This window comes from Pogoniulus pusillus, chromosome 42 (assembly GCF_015220805.1).
Source record: "Pogoniulus pusillus isolate bPogPus1 chromosome 42, bPogPus1.pri, whole genome shotgun sequence".
Taxonomy (NCBI): Eukaryota; Metazoa; Chordata; class Aves; order Piciformes; family Lybiidae; genus Pogoniulus; species Pogoniulus pusillus.
The window spans coordinates 3,086,112-3,098,827 of NC_087305.1; the positions used below are offsets into that span (position 1 = coordinate 3,086,112).

At 51.9% G+C, this 12,716-nt stretch overlaps 2 protein-coding genes across 5 annotated transcripts in view; one reads left to right on the forward strand and one right to left on the reverse strand.

Annotated features, from left to right (window-relative positions):
• Positions 1-6,832, forward strand: part of PLAT (plasminogen activator, tissue type) — an 18,486-nt gene extending 11,654 nt beyond the window's left edge. For all 4 annotated transcript variants that reach the window (XM_064175624.1, XM_064175623.1, XM_064175625.1 and 1 more), the window contains 2 exons: positions 779-927; positions 3,535-6,832. In XM_064175624.1, coding sequence (XP_064031694.1) covers positions 779-927; positions 3,535-3,693 — 308 coding nt within the window. In that variant the 3' untranslated portion in view covers positions 3,694-6,832. The remainder of the gene's footprint in view (positions 1-778; positions 928-3,534) is intronic.
• Positions 4,567-12,118, reverse strand: AP3M2 (adaptor related protein complex 3 subunit mu 2). The gene is made up of 8 exons (XM_064175626.1): positions 11,731-12,118; positions 9,913-10,084; positions 8,002-8,139; positions 7,819-7,904; positions 7,270-7,403; positions 6,834-7,041; positions 6,531-6,675; positions 4,567-6,131 (listed from the first exon to the last, which is right to left on the reverse strand). Exons 1-8 carry the CDS (start codon positions 12,001-12,003, stop codon positions 6,031-6,033), a joined length of 1,257 nt encoding a protein of 418 aa, XP_064031696.1. The 5' UTR covers positions 12,004-12,118; the 3' UTR covers positions 4,567-6,030.
• Positions 12,119-12,716: the final 598 nt, after the last annotated feature.

Here is a 12,716-nt window from a genome sequence, read left to right on the forward strand (position 1 = left end):
TTCCTTCTATTCTCTAACTTGCCAGCTGCTTGAGGTATTATAATAAGACCTAAGCGTGACCTGAACTCAGGGGGTTTGGAGCAGGCTTGAAGATTGAAGCTCTAACTGTGGCATAAATTGCTTTTAAAGTGCTCTCAAGGCTTGATCTCAGCATTGTTTAGAGTACAGCATAAACTCTTGCAGAGGGGAAGGATGCTGCAACTAACTCAAAACTAGACTTGAAAAAACAACAGCCCTGCCAACTTTCAGCCTTCTGCAATGGCAGCTCTGCAGGAGAGTAAAACCAGAGCCCAAAATAAACAAGTCCCATCCATTCCAGTATCACACAAGTGTACATTCCTGTCCAGTTACTCAGTACTGCATCTCCTTTTTCTCTGTCCAAGTCCAGCATTAAATAGGTCAGGATCCTGTTTCATAGTTAGGGATTTTCATAGGCACTTGCTGTGACTTCACTATTGATGTAACTGTGCAAAGCCAACTTTACCCATCCAAGGAAATAAGCAGCCTTGAATTTGGAGCCTACAAAAGCCTCTTTGGCATTCAAGCTTGCTAAAGAAACAATATTCTGTCTCAAACAGACACAAGCTGCTGTGAGTAGCAAAGCAGATCCTCCAAGCAGTACAAAGACTCTTTGGTTTGTTTATCTCCCCCCAACAACTCCAAGTACTTGTGTTGACTTTTCCCCTGACCTACAGAGACTGAACTGCCACTAAAATAGAATGTGTGTGTATACATCCAGAGACACAGGAAGGTACTGATGGGGTCGTTTGCCTTCCAGTCTCTCCATTCTACTCGGAGCAGCTGAAGGAAGGCCACGTGCGGCTGTTCCCAGCCAGCCGGTGCACAGCACAGCACCTGGACAACAGGACAGTCACAGAGAACATGTTGTGTGCAGGGGACACAAGGAACCTGGATGATGCCTGCAAGGTAAACCCAATTCTGCTCCTCTTTGCTTTCATAGAATCAGAGAGTGCTTTGGGTTGGAAGCAACCTGAAAGATCATCCAGCGCCAACCCCCTGCCATGGGCAGGGACACCTCCCACCAGCCCAGGTGGCTCAAGGCTTCATCCAGCCTGGCCTTGGACACCTCCAAACTGGGGTCATCCACAACCTCCCTGGACAACTTGTGCTGGTGTCTCCCCACCCTCACTCTCAAGAATTTTCCCTCATTTCCACTCTCAATCTCCCTTCTCCCAGCTCAAAGCCATTGTCCCTCGTCCTGTCACTCCCAGCCCTTGTCAGAAGTCCCTCCCCAGGTCTCCTGGAGCCCCTTCAGGTAGTGCAAGGCTGCTGTAAGGGCTCCCTGGAGCCTTCTCTTCTCTATTTACTGTTACACACAGTAGCATAAAGGGAACCCTTAGAGCAGCCTTCCACTACCTGAAGGGGCTCCAGGAGACCTGGGGAGGGACTTCTGACAAGGGCTGGGAGTGACAGGACGAGGGACAATAGATTTGAGCAATATTAAAGGTCTTTTCCAACCAAATTCTGTGGTTCTATGAGCATAGTTTAAAGAAGTTCTGCCTCTGGCTCCATGGAAGTATGACAGTTCTGATAGCCTTTAGTTGAACACAACTGCAGGCTCTTCTTTTTTCCCCTTCCCTTGCCCCTCACAGCTGGGGAAGCAAACCAGTCATAGAATCACAGAGTCAACCAGGTTGGAAGAGACCTCCAAGCTCATCCAGTCCAACCTATCCCCCAGCCCTATCCAGTCAACCAGACCATGGCACTAAGTGCCTCATCCAGGCTTTGAACACCTCCAGGGACGGTGCCTCCACCACCTCCCTGGGCAGCCCATTCCAGTGCCAATCACTCTCTCTGCCAACAACTTCCTCCTAACATCCAGCCTAGACCTACCCCAGCACAACTTGAGACTGTGTCCCTTGTTCTATTGCTGGTTGCCTGGGAGAAGAGGCCACCCCCACCTGGCTACAATGTCCCTTCAGGTAGTTGTAGACAGTAATAAGATCACCCCTGAGCCTCCTCTTCTCCAGGCTAAACAGGCCCAGCTCCCTCAGCCTCTCCTCATAGGGTTTATGTTCCAGGCCCCTCACCAGCTTTGTTGCCCTTCTCTGGACATGCTCCAGCACTTCAACATCTCTCTTGAATTGAGGGGCCCAGAACTGGACACAATACTCAAGGTGTGGCCTGACCAGTGCTGAGCACAGGGGCAGAAGAACCTCCCTTGTCCTACTGCCCACACTGTTCCTGAGCCAGCCCAGGATGCCATTTGCTCTCATGGCCACCTGAGCACACTGCTGGCTCATCTTCAGCCTACTATCTATCAGTACCCCCAGGTCCCTTTCCTCCTGGCTGCTCTCCAGCAACTCAGTCCCCAGCCTGTAGTGCTGCTTGGGGTTGTTGTGGCCAAAGTATAGAACCCTGCACTTGGCCTTGTTCAGTCTCATCCCCTTGGCCTCTGCCCACCCATGCAGCCTGGCCAGGTCCCTCTGCAGGGCTCTCCTACCTTCCAACAGATCAACACCTGCTCCTAGCTTGGTGTCATCTGCAAACTTACTGATGCTGGACTCAATCCCCTCGTCCAGGTCATCAAAAAAACCACACACTTCACCAAGCAAACCAGAACAATACGGACTGAAAAATCCCAAATAAGAGGAAATGCCACAAAACTGAGCAGGAAACTCCACCTCAGCAGCATTTCCTAATATTTTCTGTTATGCAAACAAGGAAAATGCTCTGCAGGAGGTTTTGTAAGAGGAATGGGTGCTGCTGTGCTGGAAAGTGGAGGAAAGAATGAGGGCCAAAAGATGGTAGAGAATCAGCAGCTCTAACGCAGTGCACACATTCACTCCACATCCTTCCCATTAAACAGCTCTGTAGAGATATTGCTTTACTGTTGCATGTGTTAAAGGAAGACCTGAGAGCATCCTTCCAGTACCTGAAGGGGCTGCAGGAGAGCTGGGGAGGGGCTTTTGACATGGGCTTGCAGTAACAGGATAAAGGACAATGGTTTTGAGCTGGAAGAGGCGAGATTGAGACTGAAATGACAAAGAAATTCCTGAGAGTGAGGGTGGGGAGACACTGGCACAGGTTGCGCAGGGAGGCTGTGGCTGTCCCCTCCCTGAAGGTGTTGAAGACCAGGTTGGATGAGACCTTGAGCAACCTGTGCTGGTGGGAAGTGTCCCTGCCCATGGCAGGGGGTTGGCACTGGATGATCCTTAAGGCCCCTTCCAAGCCATTCTGTGGCAACAGACCCTGGATCTCTGTAGCTTGACTCAAGAGCATTCCTTTTTAGTTGCTCTCAATGTCTCACCTACACTTCACTTCCTGAGTGCCAGGTTAGACACTTCACTGCTGGATTTCTTTGGTTTTGCTCTCTCCCTATGAGAAGAGCTTTGAGGGAGCCTGGAACACAGAAGTGCCTCATGTGCAAGTGCTCTCCCTAGCTCATTGCTAGGCATGCTACACGGGGCAGGTCTGCAGGCCTCGTGCACTGCAGACACCAGTGAGGGGACAGAAATAACCACAACCCCAAACCTGAAGAAAGTCTGTTACTAACCTGCTGCTCCCCTGCAGGGTGACTCTGGAGGGCCTCTGGTCTGCATGAAGGAGAAGAGGATGTACCTGATAGGCATCATCAGCTGGGGCATCGGCTGCGGCCGCAAGGACAAGCCTGGGGTCTACACCAACGTCAGTCGCTACCTTGGCTGGATTCAGGACAACATGAACCCCTAAGAAGGAAAAGTGAACCACCCACAGTCTTGTGGCCATGCCCTTGCAGCCTTTGTCTGGGTGCTTTAAGGATGCTGGCAGGGCTTCCTCTTTACCCAGAGGCCTTTCAGTACAAGAGGAAGACAGCTGCAGTGTGTGGGAAGGGCACGTTCTCTAGTTGCTCCCCTTTCCTTACTGCAGGGTAGTGGGAGCTAACACTTCCCTCCCTCCACATCCCCAAGCTTTCTGCTTGCACCAAATCCCATGAAAGCAAAAGCTCTCTTTAGCACAGCAGGGCAGAACAAAGGACAGGTGGAACGGTAGCAATCTGAGGTGTCTGCTAGACTGACACCCACGAGTGAAGGTCAGTTCAAATGTCCCAAGGCTGCACTTGTCTCTTAGCAGAAGACAGGGCAGGTCTCTCCACGTCACTGTGAACCAGAAGCTCAGTAATAAGCTTTACTGACTGGCATTGTGGCTGCCATGTGACACTAAGTGGCATCTGTGCACAGCCCAGGAGTTAAGCCTCTTTTGAGAGATCCTCTCTTGCCCAGTTGCTTTATAAAGAGAAAGAAGATGTGAAATGAAAATGTTCCAGAAGTTTAGTGTCTATCCCAGGGGCAGTGTAGCTACACAACCAGGCTACTGTCTTTGGGAGGTTCAGACCATTTTAACTCAATGTTTACTCCCACAGTTTCTAATGATCTGGGAAATGCTAAGAAAGCTGAGCAGGAAATTAATGTTAACCTTTCAGACACTGCCTTCAGCCCAAGCTCACACTCACAGCTGCATGAAGACATTTATCTCCTCAAGCCACCTGGCATAACTTGCTGCCTTCTTCAACTACCAACTGTATTTGTTGCAAAGCCCCCAGAAAGGACTCTGAGCTGGCACAGCTGACATGTGAAAACAAACTTTATTGATGCCCTTGCTGAAGGTTTGATTTGCACTGAACATGCTCAGCAGTGAGCTCACCTGCTGTGGCATCAGCTGCGCTGCGACTTCGAATCTAACCACTCAGCCACTGCAAGTATGCACCACATGCAAACCAGAGTGGATGTTATCCTTTGCTTAGGGTCACCGTGCTCTGTTCACAAGCATCTGGACTCCACAAGCAGCTGCTGCAGTCCCACATACAGCAGCACGGGGACGAGTTCTGCTAGCGGAGAACACACGTTGGCATCTAGTGGCCAGAGAACACACTACAGACAACGTGGAAGTGGACAGATGCTTCCAGTTCCATATTGAGGCTATACAGACAGATGCAACACAGACTGGAATGGGCAGATGCAGCAAAAATCCCTGCACAAGGAATGGTCCCAGTGAAGATCCAGTATAGGCTTGAACCCCCCTGCACAGCAGCTGACTGATAGGGGAACTGCAATCAGGGAGGCCAGCCAGGAAAACTACCAAGGTGCCAGCACACAACTATGCTAAAGGCAGCAGTGAGCAGGAGAGCAGAGCTGTCACCTTCATTTGCAGCAGGCAGGCAGAGACAAACAGTTAGAGAGGTAATCTTCATTTAGCCACAGCTTTGCTGTCTCCACAAAAGCTCCCCTGCCTGTTTCTCCCCTGACCCTCCAGAGAAGCTGCGAGAATCACTACCTCCAAACACTGACAAGGAGAAGCAGATTTGCATTCAGATGTCTCCACCCATCAGTTACCAAGCCACAAGTGCTACCCTAGGCCTTCCTAAAATACCTTGTGAAGATCTGGGTGGGTTTCCAGTCTGTCTCCAGAGATTAAAGGTACCTGATGACCAAAATGGCTTATGAAATGCCTAGAAGAAGCATCCACTTCTTCCCTTTCTCCCTCTGGCACCAGTCCCCCTCTAGGGCTCCTTAACATAGGACAATGGCTTTCCACTTCTTCCAATCCTTTGGAGGCAGAATGGCTTGGATGATCTCTCTGCTGCCAAGAACTATACAGCTCTCCACCCAAATGACCACTGATGGAGAAGGGCAGAGCCTGGACTGCCACAGTGGAGCTGAAGTTTGTGGCAATTCAACTTTGTATCCCTCTGCAAGGGCATAAAAGCCAGCAGGAATATAAAGGAGTTACAAAAGGCAGTAAATCCCTAGAATGTACTTCAAGACAGCAAAATGAAGGTGATAGAAGCTTGCATCCATGACTCACTAATCCCAAGGGATCTGAACACCTCTCCCATTGTTCCAAGTACTTCAGACTCAGCTAGAGATGAGATGGTTTCAGGTCAGCATTACTTCCCCCTGCTCCCCAGCACCCTGTGCACTGGCTCTCCTGCTCATGCTGCCAGAGGCAAGGGAGCAACCCTAAACAGATGGATGGAATAAGAGGCTGCATCCAGCAGCCAGGGACAGAAGAAACAGAGAAGTGCATCCTCTAGGTTCGGACTTGGAACTTGCCAGCCTTAGTCATGTATTTTATCCCCTTGAAGGGTTTGTACTTCTCCCCATACATGTCCAAGCGGTTCACCTTCAGTCCTAGAAGCAAACAAACAGAGACTGAGCAGAGCTGCCTTCAGGATCAACAAGTGGATCACAGCAGATGTGCAAAAAGCACAGGGAGCTCTAGCAGGCACTGCACAGAAAGGAGAGAAGTGGCAGCTACCAACTGTCAGAATCCTTCCTACGAGCACATCCCCACCCTTGCACCCTTTGTAGGTCTGCGGGCAGAGCATGCAAGGCAACAAAGACAGGCTGCTTACAGAGCATCACAGAGAGCAAATCCACCCTCTGTAGCCAAAGCAGACATCTTTTGTCATGTGGAGAATAGTTTCCAGAGAGAATGGACTTCAGAAGGCCTGCAGAGCTCCTGCAGGTACATGCAAAGTGAGCACTGACACGGCAGCAAGGTTCAGCCTCTAGCTGACAGTCACTTACCAGATATAGCCAGCTGCTGAATTTTGAACTGTAGGTTAATGGTAGGGTTTTCATCTGGTTTGGAAGTCCCAGCTTGCAGGCTCACACTCCCCTTCAGGCTTGGCAGCTTCTGGGGGTTTATTTTGCCCACATCCCATGACAGCAACTTCAAGGAACAGAAAATGCAGCAGTGAAACAGAAGTGCTCTGACATCATCAGGACAGCAGCGTGCAGGAAATGCTTAGGTGAGCAGGGACAACTCAGCTTCGTTTGCTGAAGGGTCAAAAAGATGTAAATAAAAGATTGATTTCTCCTTCCTCTCACCTTTGTCACTGGGTCGAAGACGTGTGTTCCCTGAGAAGGGGTGAGGGTCATGTTTAAGACCCCTTTGGGCATCTGGCTGGTTACCATCACTCCCTCGATGGTCTTCCCCATGGTCTGCTTCGGCCCCACAGTGATCTCAAAGCGTCCCAGGGAGCTGCTGTCACGGAAGCTGATGTTGTGTTTGACATAGACAGGAATTGCCACCAGACTGGAATAAAGACAAGAATAGGAACCCCCTCTCAAGCTCTTGCCTTCATCTCTGGTTTGAGCCGTGGCTGTCCCCTCCCTGGAGCTGTTCAAGGCCAGGTTGGATGGGGCCTTGAGCAGCATGGTGTAGTGGGAGGTGTCCCTTCCCGTGACAGGGGGGTTGGTACTAGATGAACTTTAAGGTCCCTTCCAAGCCCACCCATTCTATCAATCTACATTCATCACCTACTTCTGAGCACTGACATGGTAGGAGAGCAGGCGAAAATTCCCATCAGGTGGAATGAAGGAAAGAATCCTCTCTGACTCCCAGCGCTTGAAACGCACACAGGGGTGGAAGCTGACATCGTCCAGCAGCCGAGGGTTCTGAAACACAGGCAAGCCACAAGGGTGGTGGAGGCAGTGCTGAACCTCCTCCTCATCTGTCTTCTATCCACAAAGGGCCTACCACTGGACACACTCAGGCATGTGCAGCTACTTGCTGCTGTTATGGGATCTGGGGGTGCTTAGTGTGGAGAAGAGGAGGCTGAGAGGAGTCCTCATTGCTCTCTACAGCCTCCTTAGAGGAGGTTGCAGTGAGGTAGGGGCTGGGCTCTTCTCCCTAGGATCAGGTGATAGAAGGAGAGGAAATGGCCTGGAATTGCTGTTGTCAAACCCTCCTCTTTTTGTTTGGCACACCTAAGTTCTAATGCCCAGGAATCCATCAGTGTGAGACTAAGATCCCAGAGGCAGGGCTAGGAAACCCTTTTCATAATCCTAAAGACACATCCTTCAGCCTTACCATAAAGGAGAGAGTAAGGTCTGGCATCCCAGTCAGCTTGACACAGGCATCAATCACCCCTTGGATTTCAGCAGTAATGGTGGAACCTGCAACAACAAAGTAAATTCTGTCTTAGAGGTCTTTTCCAGCCTCAATGGCTCTATGTTTCTGTGTTCTCATCTTACCCAGAAGCAGCTCCCATACCTGACTTGTCAATGATTGCATCAATCTCCTCAACCACATCAAAATAAGCTTCATTGTTGGTGTATTTGACACCAGTACGTCTCCAGGGCACCACTGATAACTGTCCTGTAGGAAGCTGATCACCCACATTAGTGCTTCCTGGAAGAGAGGAAAGGCAAACCCAACAACCACAGAAGTTGAGTCATGTGTGTGTGTGTGTGGATACAGACAGGATATTCCCTTCTTTTGCCTTTTTGTAAGGAGATTACTTTAAAATTGCAAGGTTAAAGCTCCCTTGTCCTCAACTTTCTTACTCTGTAGTGTGAAACTATCATTGCTTGGGCACCAAGTGGTCCTTATACCGAGTCCCACTTGGTAGCTTGTATCCAAAGTACCAAAGGAGTACCACACTCGAGTGTGGTATTCAAATAAGAGCTTAGAAATAAGAACAAGGGGACACAGTCTCAAGTTGTGCCAGGGCAGGTTGAGGCTGGATGTTAGGAGGAAGCTGTTGGCACAGAGAGTGATTGGCATTGGAATGGGCTGCCCAGGCAGGTGGTGGAGCCACCATGCTGTAGGTGTTCAAGACAAGCCTGGATGAGGCACTTAGTGCCATGGTCTGGTTGACTGGACAGGGCTGGGGGATAGGTTGGGCTGGCTGAGCTTGGAGCTCTCTTCCAACCTGCCTGATTCTATGATTCTAAGATTCTAAACAATGTTTTTTTCAGTGAATCAATACTTTGCTAGTAAGAGACAATTAAGACCAAGCTGCTTAGGTAATGAGTGTTGAGTCTGGAACTGTATGAGCTTACATATATGTATTTATTGAAATATTCAGACTCAGTGGATGTTCAGTATCCTGCTCTACTCTTGGACTCTTGAACTTCAGACTTCCTCTAGTTCTGGGACTTCTTGCCTCTGCTGAAGGTGCTGGGCTCTTTTTCATGATGCCCAGTGATAGGACAAGGATCAATAGGTACAAGCTAGAACACAGGAGGTTCCACATCAGCATGAGGAGACACTTTATGGTGAGGGTGATGGAGACTTGGACTAGGCTGCCTGGAGAGGTTGTGGAGTCTACTTCTCTGGAGACTTTCAAAACCCACCTGTGTGCTCTGCCTTAGGTGACCCTGCTTTGGCAGGAGGATTGGACTTGATCTCTAGAGGTCCCTTCCAACCTCTGACATTCTGTGATGACTGTAGCTAGGTGTGTTTCCTTCTCTGAAGTAGATGAAGTTAATGTTATGTGGGTGCCTTTTGTCAAACAGCAAGAAATTAGGACATTAGGAAAGAGTTTTTTCATGGAGAGAGTGGTCAGGCACTGGAATGAGCTGCCCAGGGAGGTGGTTGAGTCACCACCCCTGGATGTGGTGCTTAGGGATATGGTTTAAGGTCAATCTTGTAGAGTAGGGTTATGAGTTGGACTTGTTGATCTTAAGGGGCTTTTCCAACCTGGATGTTTCTGTGATTCTGTGAAGTCAGGCACAGCTCCAGAGCAAGTCCTTAGCCTCAAGTATCTTAACTGCAATTAATCCCTGAGGACCTCTGTCTCTTCATAGCTAGGCTGTTCCTCTTCCAGACTCACTGTTTAGATTGTGCAACTTACATCTCTCTCAACTCAAAACCAAGAAGTGCAACTTAAAAAAAAAACCACCAAGAAGTGTAACTAAAAAAACAAACCCACACTGAACTAACTCATCCAGGAAGTCAAGGCATGGCTGCAACTGCAGATGCAATCTGTCTGGTTTGGTGGAAAAACAAACAGTGCAGCTGGTGCTGCTCGAAGCAAAGCACTAACCCAGCTCTCCCCAGGCACTCCTGTGCTGGCCTTTCAAGTGGAATGGGGCAGCACAAATACCCTGCACTCCCATCCTACTTCTGGCACACTGCCACACTGCCTCCCCAGTTTATCTGCCTCTTGTTTGCCTGTACCTGTGATGGTGTTGACGACTGTGCGCAGGATGGTTGGAGGCTTTATCAGCTCCTTAAGAATATTGGACTCTGTAGCCAGTGGGAAGCCATTGTCCAGCATCTCCTCCAGCACCTCATAAACCACCACAACGTTGTCCTTGATCATCACCTCTGAACAGACACCAAAATAATCCTGTGCAACAGAAATAGTTCTTCAACAATCTCTCAAAGAGAGTGTTAGTTATGCTTCAGTGTCTTCCCACACAGAAATAAACCAAACCTCTTCTCTGAGGTGAAACAGCACTGGAACTCCAGGCATTAGTGCAAGCACATCACACTGCCTACTCTCAACAGACACACACAGCTATCAGCATACCTGAGTGGTCTGGGACTGGCACAGGCTGCCCAGGGAGGTGGTGGAGTCACCATCCCTGCAGGTGTTCAAGAAACCTGTGGCCATGGCACCTGGGGATGTGGTTTGGTGGCCATGGTGGTGTTGAGTTGCTGGTTGGAGTTAAAGATCATAGAGATCTTTTTCAACCCAAAAGAACTCCCATGCTTCTGAAGCTGCCCCAGCAAGTAGACAAAGCACCACATCTCTAGGCTGCATCAAGAGCAGCGTGGCCAGCAGGGCAAGGGAGGGGATTCTGCTCCTTTGCTCTCCTGAGACCCCACCTGGAGTGTTGTGTGCAGTTCTGGAGCCTCCAACACAAGAAGGACGTGGAACTCTCAGAGCCAGTCCAGAGGAGGTCATCAAGATGCTGAGAGGGCTGCAGGAGCTCTGCTCTGAGGACAGGCTGAGAGAGTCAGGGCTCTGCAGCCTGGAGAGGAGAAGGCTGCCAGGAGAGCTTGGAGTGGCCTTGCAGGATCTGAAGGGGGCTACAGGAGGACTGGGGAGGGACTATTGACAAGGTCTTGTAATGACAGGAGGTGGAGGAATGGGTTTGAACTGGCAGAAGGAAGACTGAAACTGGATGTTAGGAAGAAGTTCTTTACAGTGAAGGTGGTGAGACCCTGGCACAGGTTGCCCAGGGAAGCTGTGGAGCACAGAATTACCAGATGTTCTTTGATCACATTCTGTGCTTCACAACCTCCCTGGAGGTGTTCAAGGCCAGGTTGGATGTGGCCTTGAGTGACCTGTTCCGGCAGGAGGTGTCCCTGCCTATGGTGGGGGGCTGGAACTGGCTGAGCTTTGAGGTCTCTTCCAACCTAACTCATTCGATGATTTCCCTTTCACAGGGGCAAAGGCTCACATGATACTCATTTGACCAAGCAGCTCCATTTCCTGTGTTCTGGAGGTGCTGGTCACAAGGCATTTGGAATCTGCACAATCCTGTGCAGAAGAACATCCTCACTGTTTCCCTAAACTGACACATGCCATGTGAGGCACAGCACTGAGGGCAGGTGGCTGCTCTGGGGCTGCTCCTGTGATTCACTTCTTCAGGACACAGATACACTGCCAAGCAAAACCACTGCACGTAAGCAGACAGGTAGGTTGTCACTAACTGACGCTACAAAGCACAATAACCTGAGAGGTGAAGGCCGCCTTGGTCCTAGCTCACAAGGCTGCACCACAGAAATACAACTCCTTACTGCTGAAGGGCCCTTCCCCTGAGCACTGACTGAGCTTGACTCCACTGGCATCCCGGGCAGCAGGTTCCTAGCCACTGCAAGCCTTCGAGCCCCACTCAACATCCTCGCAATGACTCCCAGAGGTCCCTTCCAAACCCTACCCTTCTGTGAGGCTGTGACAGAACCAATGGCAGCTCACCTCGAGGGCTCCCTGTCCCCACCGTCCTCACTTGCTGCCGGGCAGTGACCCGGCCCCACCAGCCCTACCTGGAAGGTATCGACGACGCGGTGCAGGAACTCGATGACGAAAAGAGGCGGCACCTCGCTCTGGATAACGGCCACGAAGAAGATCTTGTGGCGGTAGACGCTGAGGAGGTAGTGGTGTGGCGTGGGGATCACCGGCGGAACGTTCTCCGCCTCCGAGGCCCGCTCCTGCGCCTCGAAGAAGTAGTCGCAGACGGAGCGGCTGACGACGCTCTTCCAGTGCTTCTCCAGGAAGATGTCCCCCGAGGCATTGATCAGGAACAGGCTGTGGATCATGGCTGCGGCGGACGGAGCACGGCAGAGCCGTGCGGCGGCACCGCTAAGCGCCGGCGGCAGAGCCGAGAGCGGCCGAGAGCCGCCGAGAGCAGCCGAGAGCGGGCACCGAGCCTCCCTCCCGGCCCCGCCCCGCGCCCGCAAGCTCCACCCCCTGGCGCGCCGATAAGCCGCGAGTGAACACCCCCTTGACCCCTGCGGGCACTGTGATTGGGTGACCTGCTAACAGCCACGCCCCATAGGCCGCAGGTAGGCGGGCGGGCGATGACGCGGCGGAATGACGCTCAGCGATTAGTGCGCGCAGCCGCCTGCCCCGCCCCCAGGCGCGATCGGGAACGCGACCGGCAACGCCCCGCCCGAGGGGGCCGCCGGAAGGGGCGGGCGGGCCCAGAGCGCGCTGCTCGCGAACAGCAGCACGGCACCTGCCGCCCGCCGCCAGGGGGCGCCGCCGGGCACGGCCGCGGGGAGCGAGCGAGCTCCGCGGGACGCGGCTCGGTGCGGGACAGCAAGGCTCGGTGCGGGATAGCACGGCTTGGTGCGGGATAGCACGGCTCGGCTCGGGACAGCACGGCTCGGTGCGGGATAGCACGGCTCGGCTCGGCTCGGGACAGCACGGCTCGGTGCGGGATAGCACGGCTCGGTGCGGGACAGCACGGCTCGGCCCGGGATAGCACGGCTCGGCTCGGGACAGCACGGCTCGGCTCGGGACAGCACGG

Excerpts from the sequence above, each read along its gene's own strand:
- AP3M2 (XM_064175626.1), bottom strand. The coding sequence starts at position 12,003 with ATGATCCACAGCCTGTTCCTGATCAATGCCTCGGGGGACATCTTCCTG. Across the intron at positions 10,085-11,730 it reads GCGTCGTCGATACCTTCCAG|GATTATTTTGGTGTCTGTTC; the intron begins GTAGGGCTGGTG and ends TCTGTTGCACAG. Across the intron at positions 8,140-9,912 it reads AGTCGTCAACACCATCACAG|GAAGCACTAATGTGGGTGAT; the intron begins GTACAGGCAAAC and ends CCTCTCTTCCAG.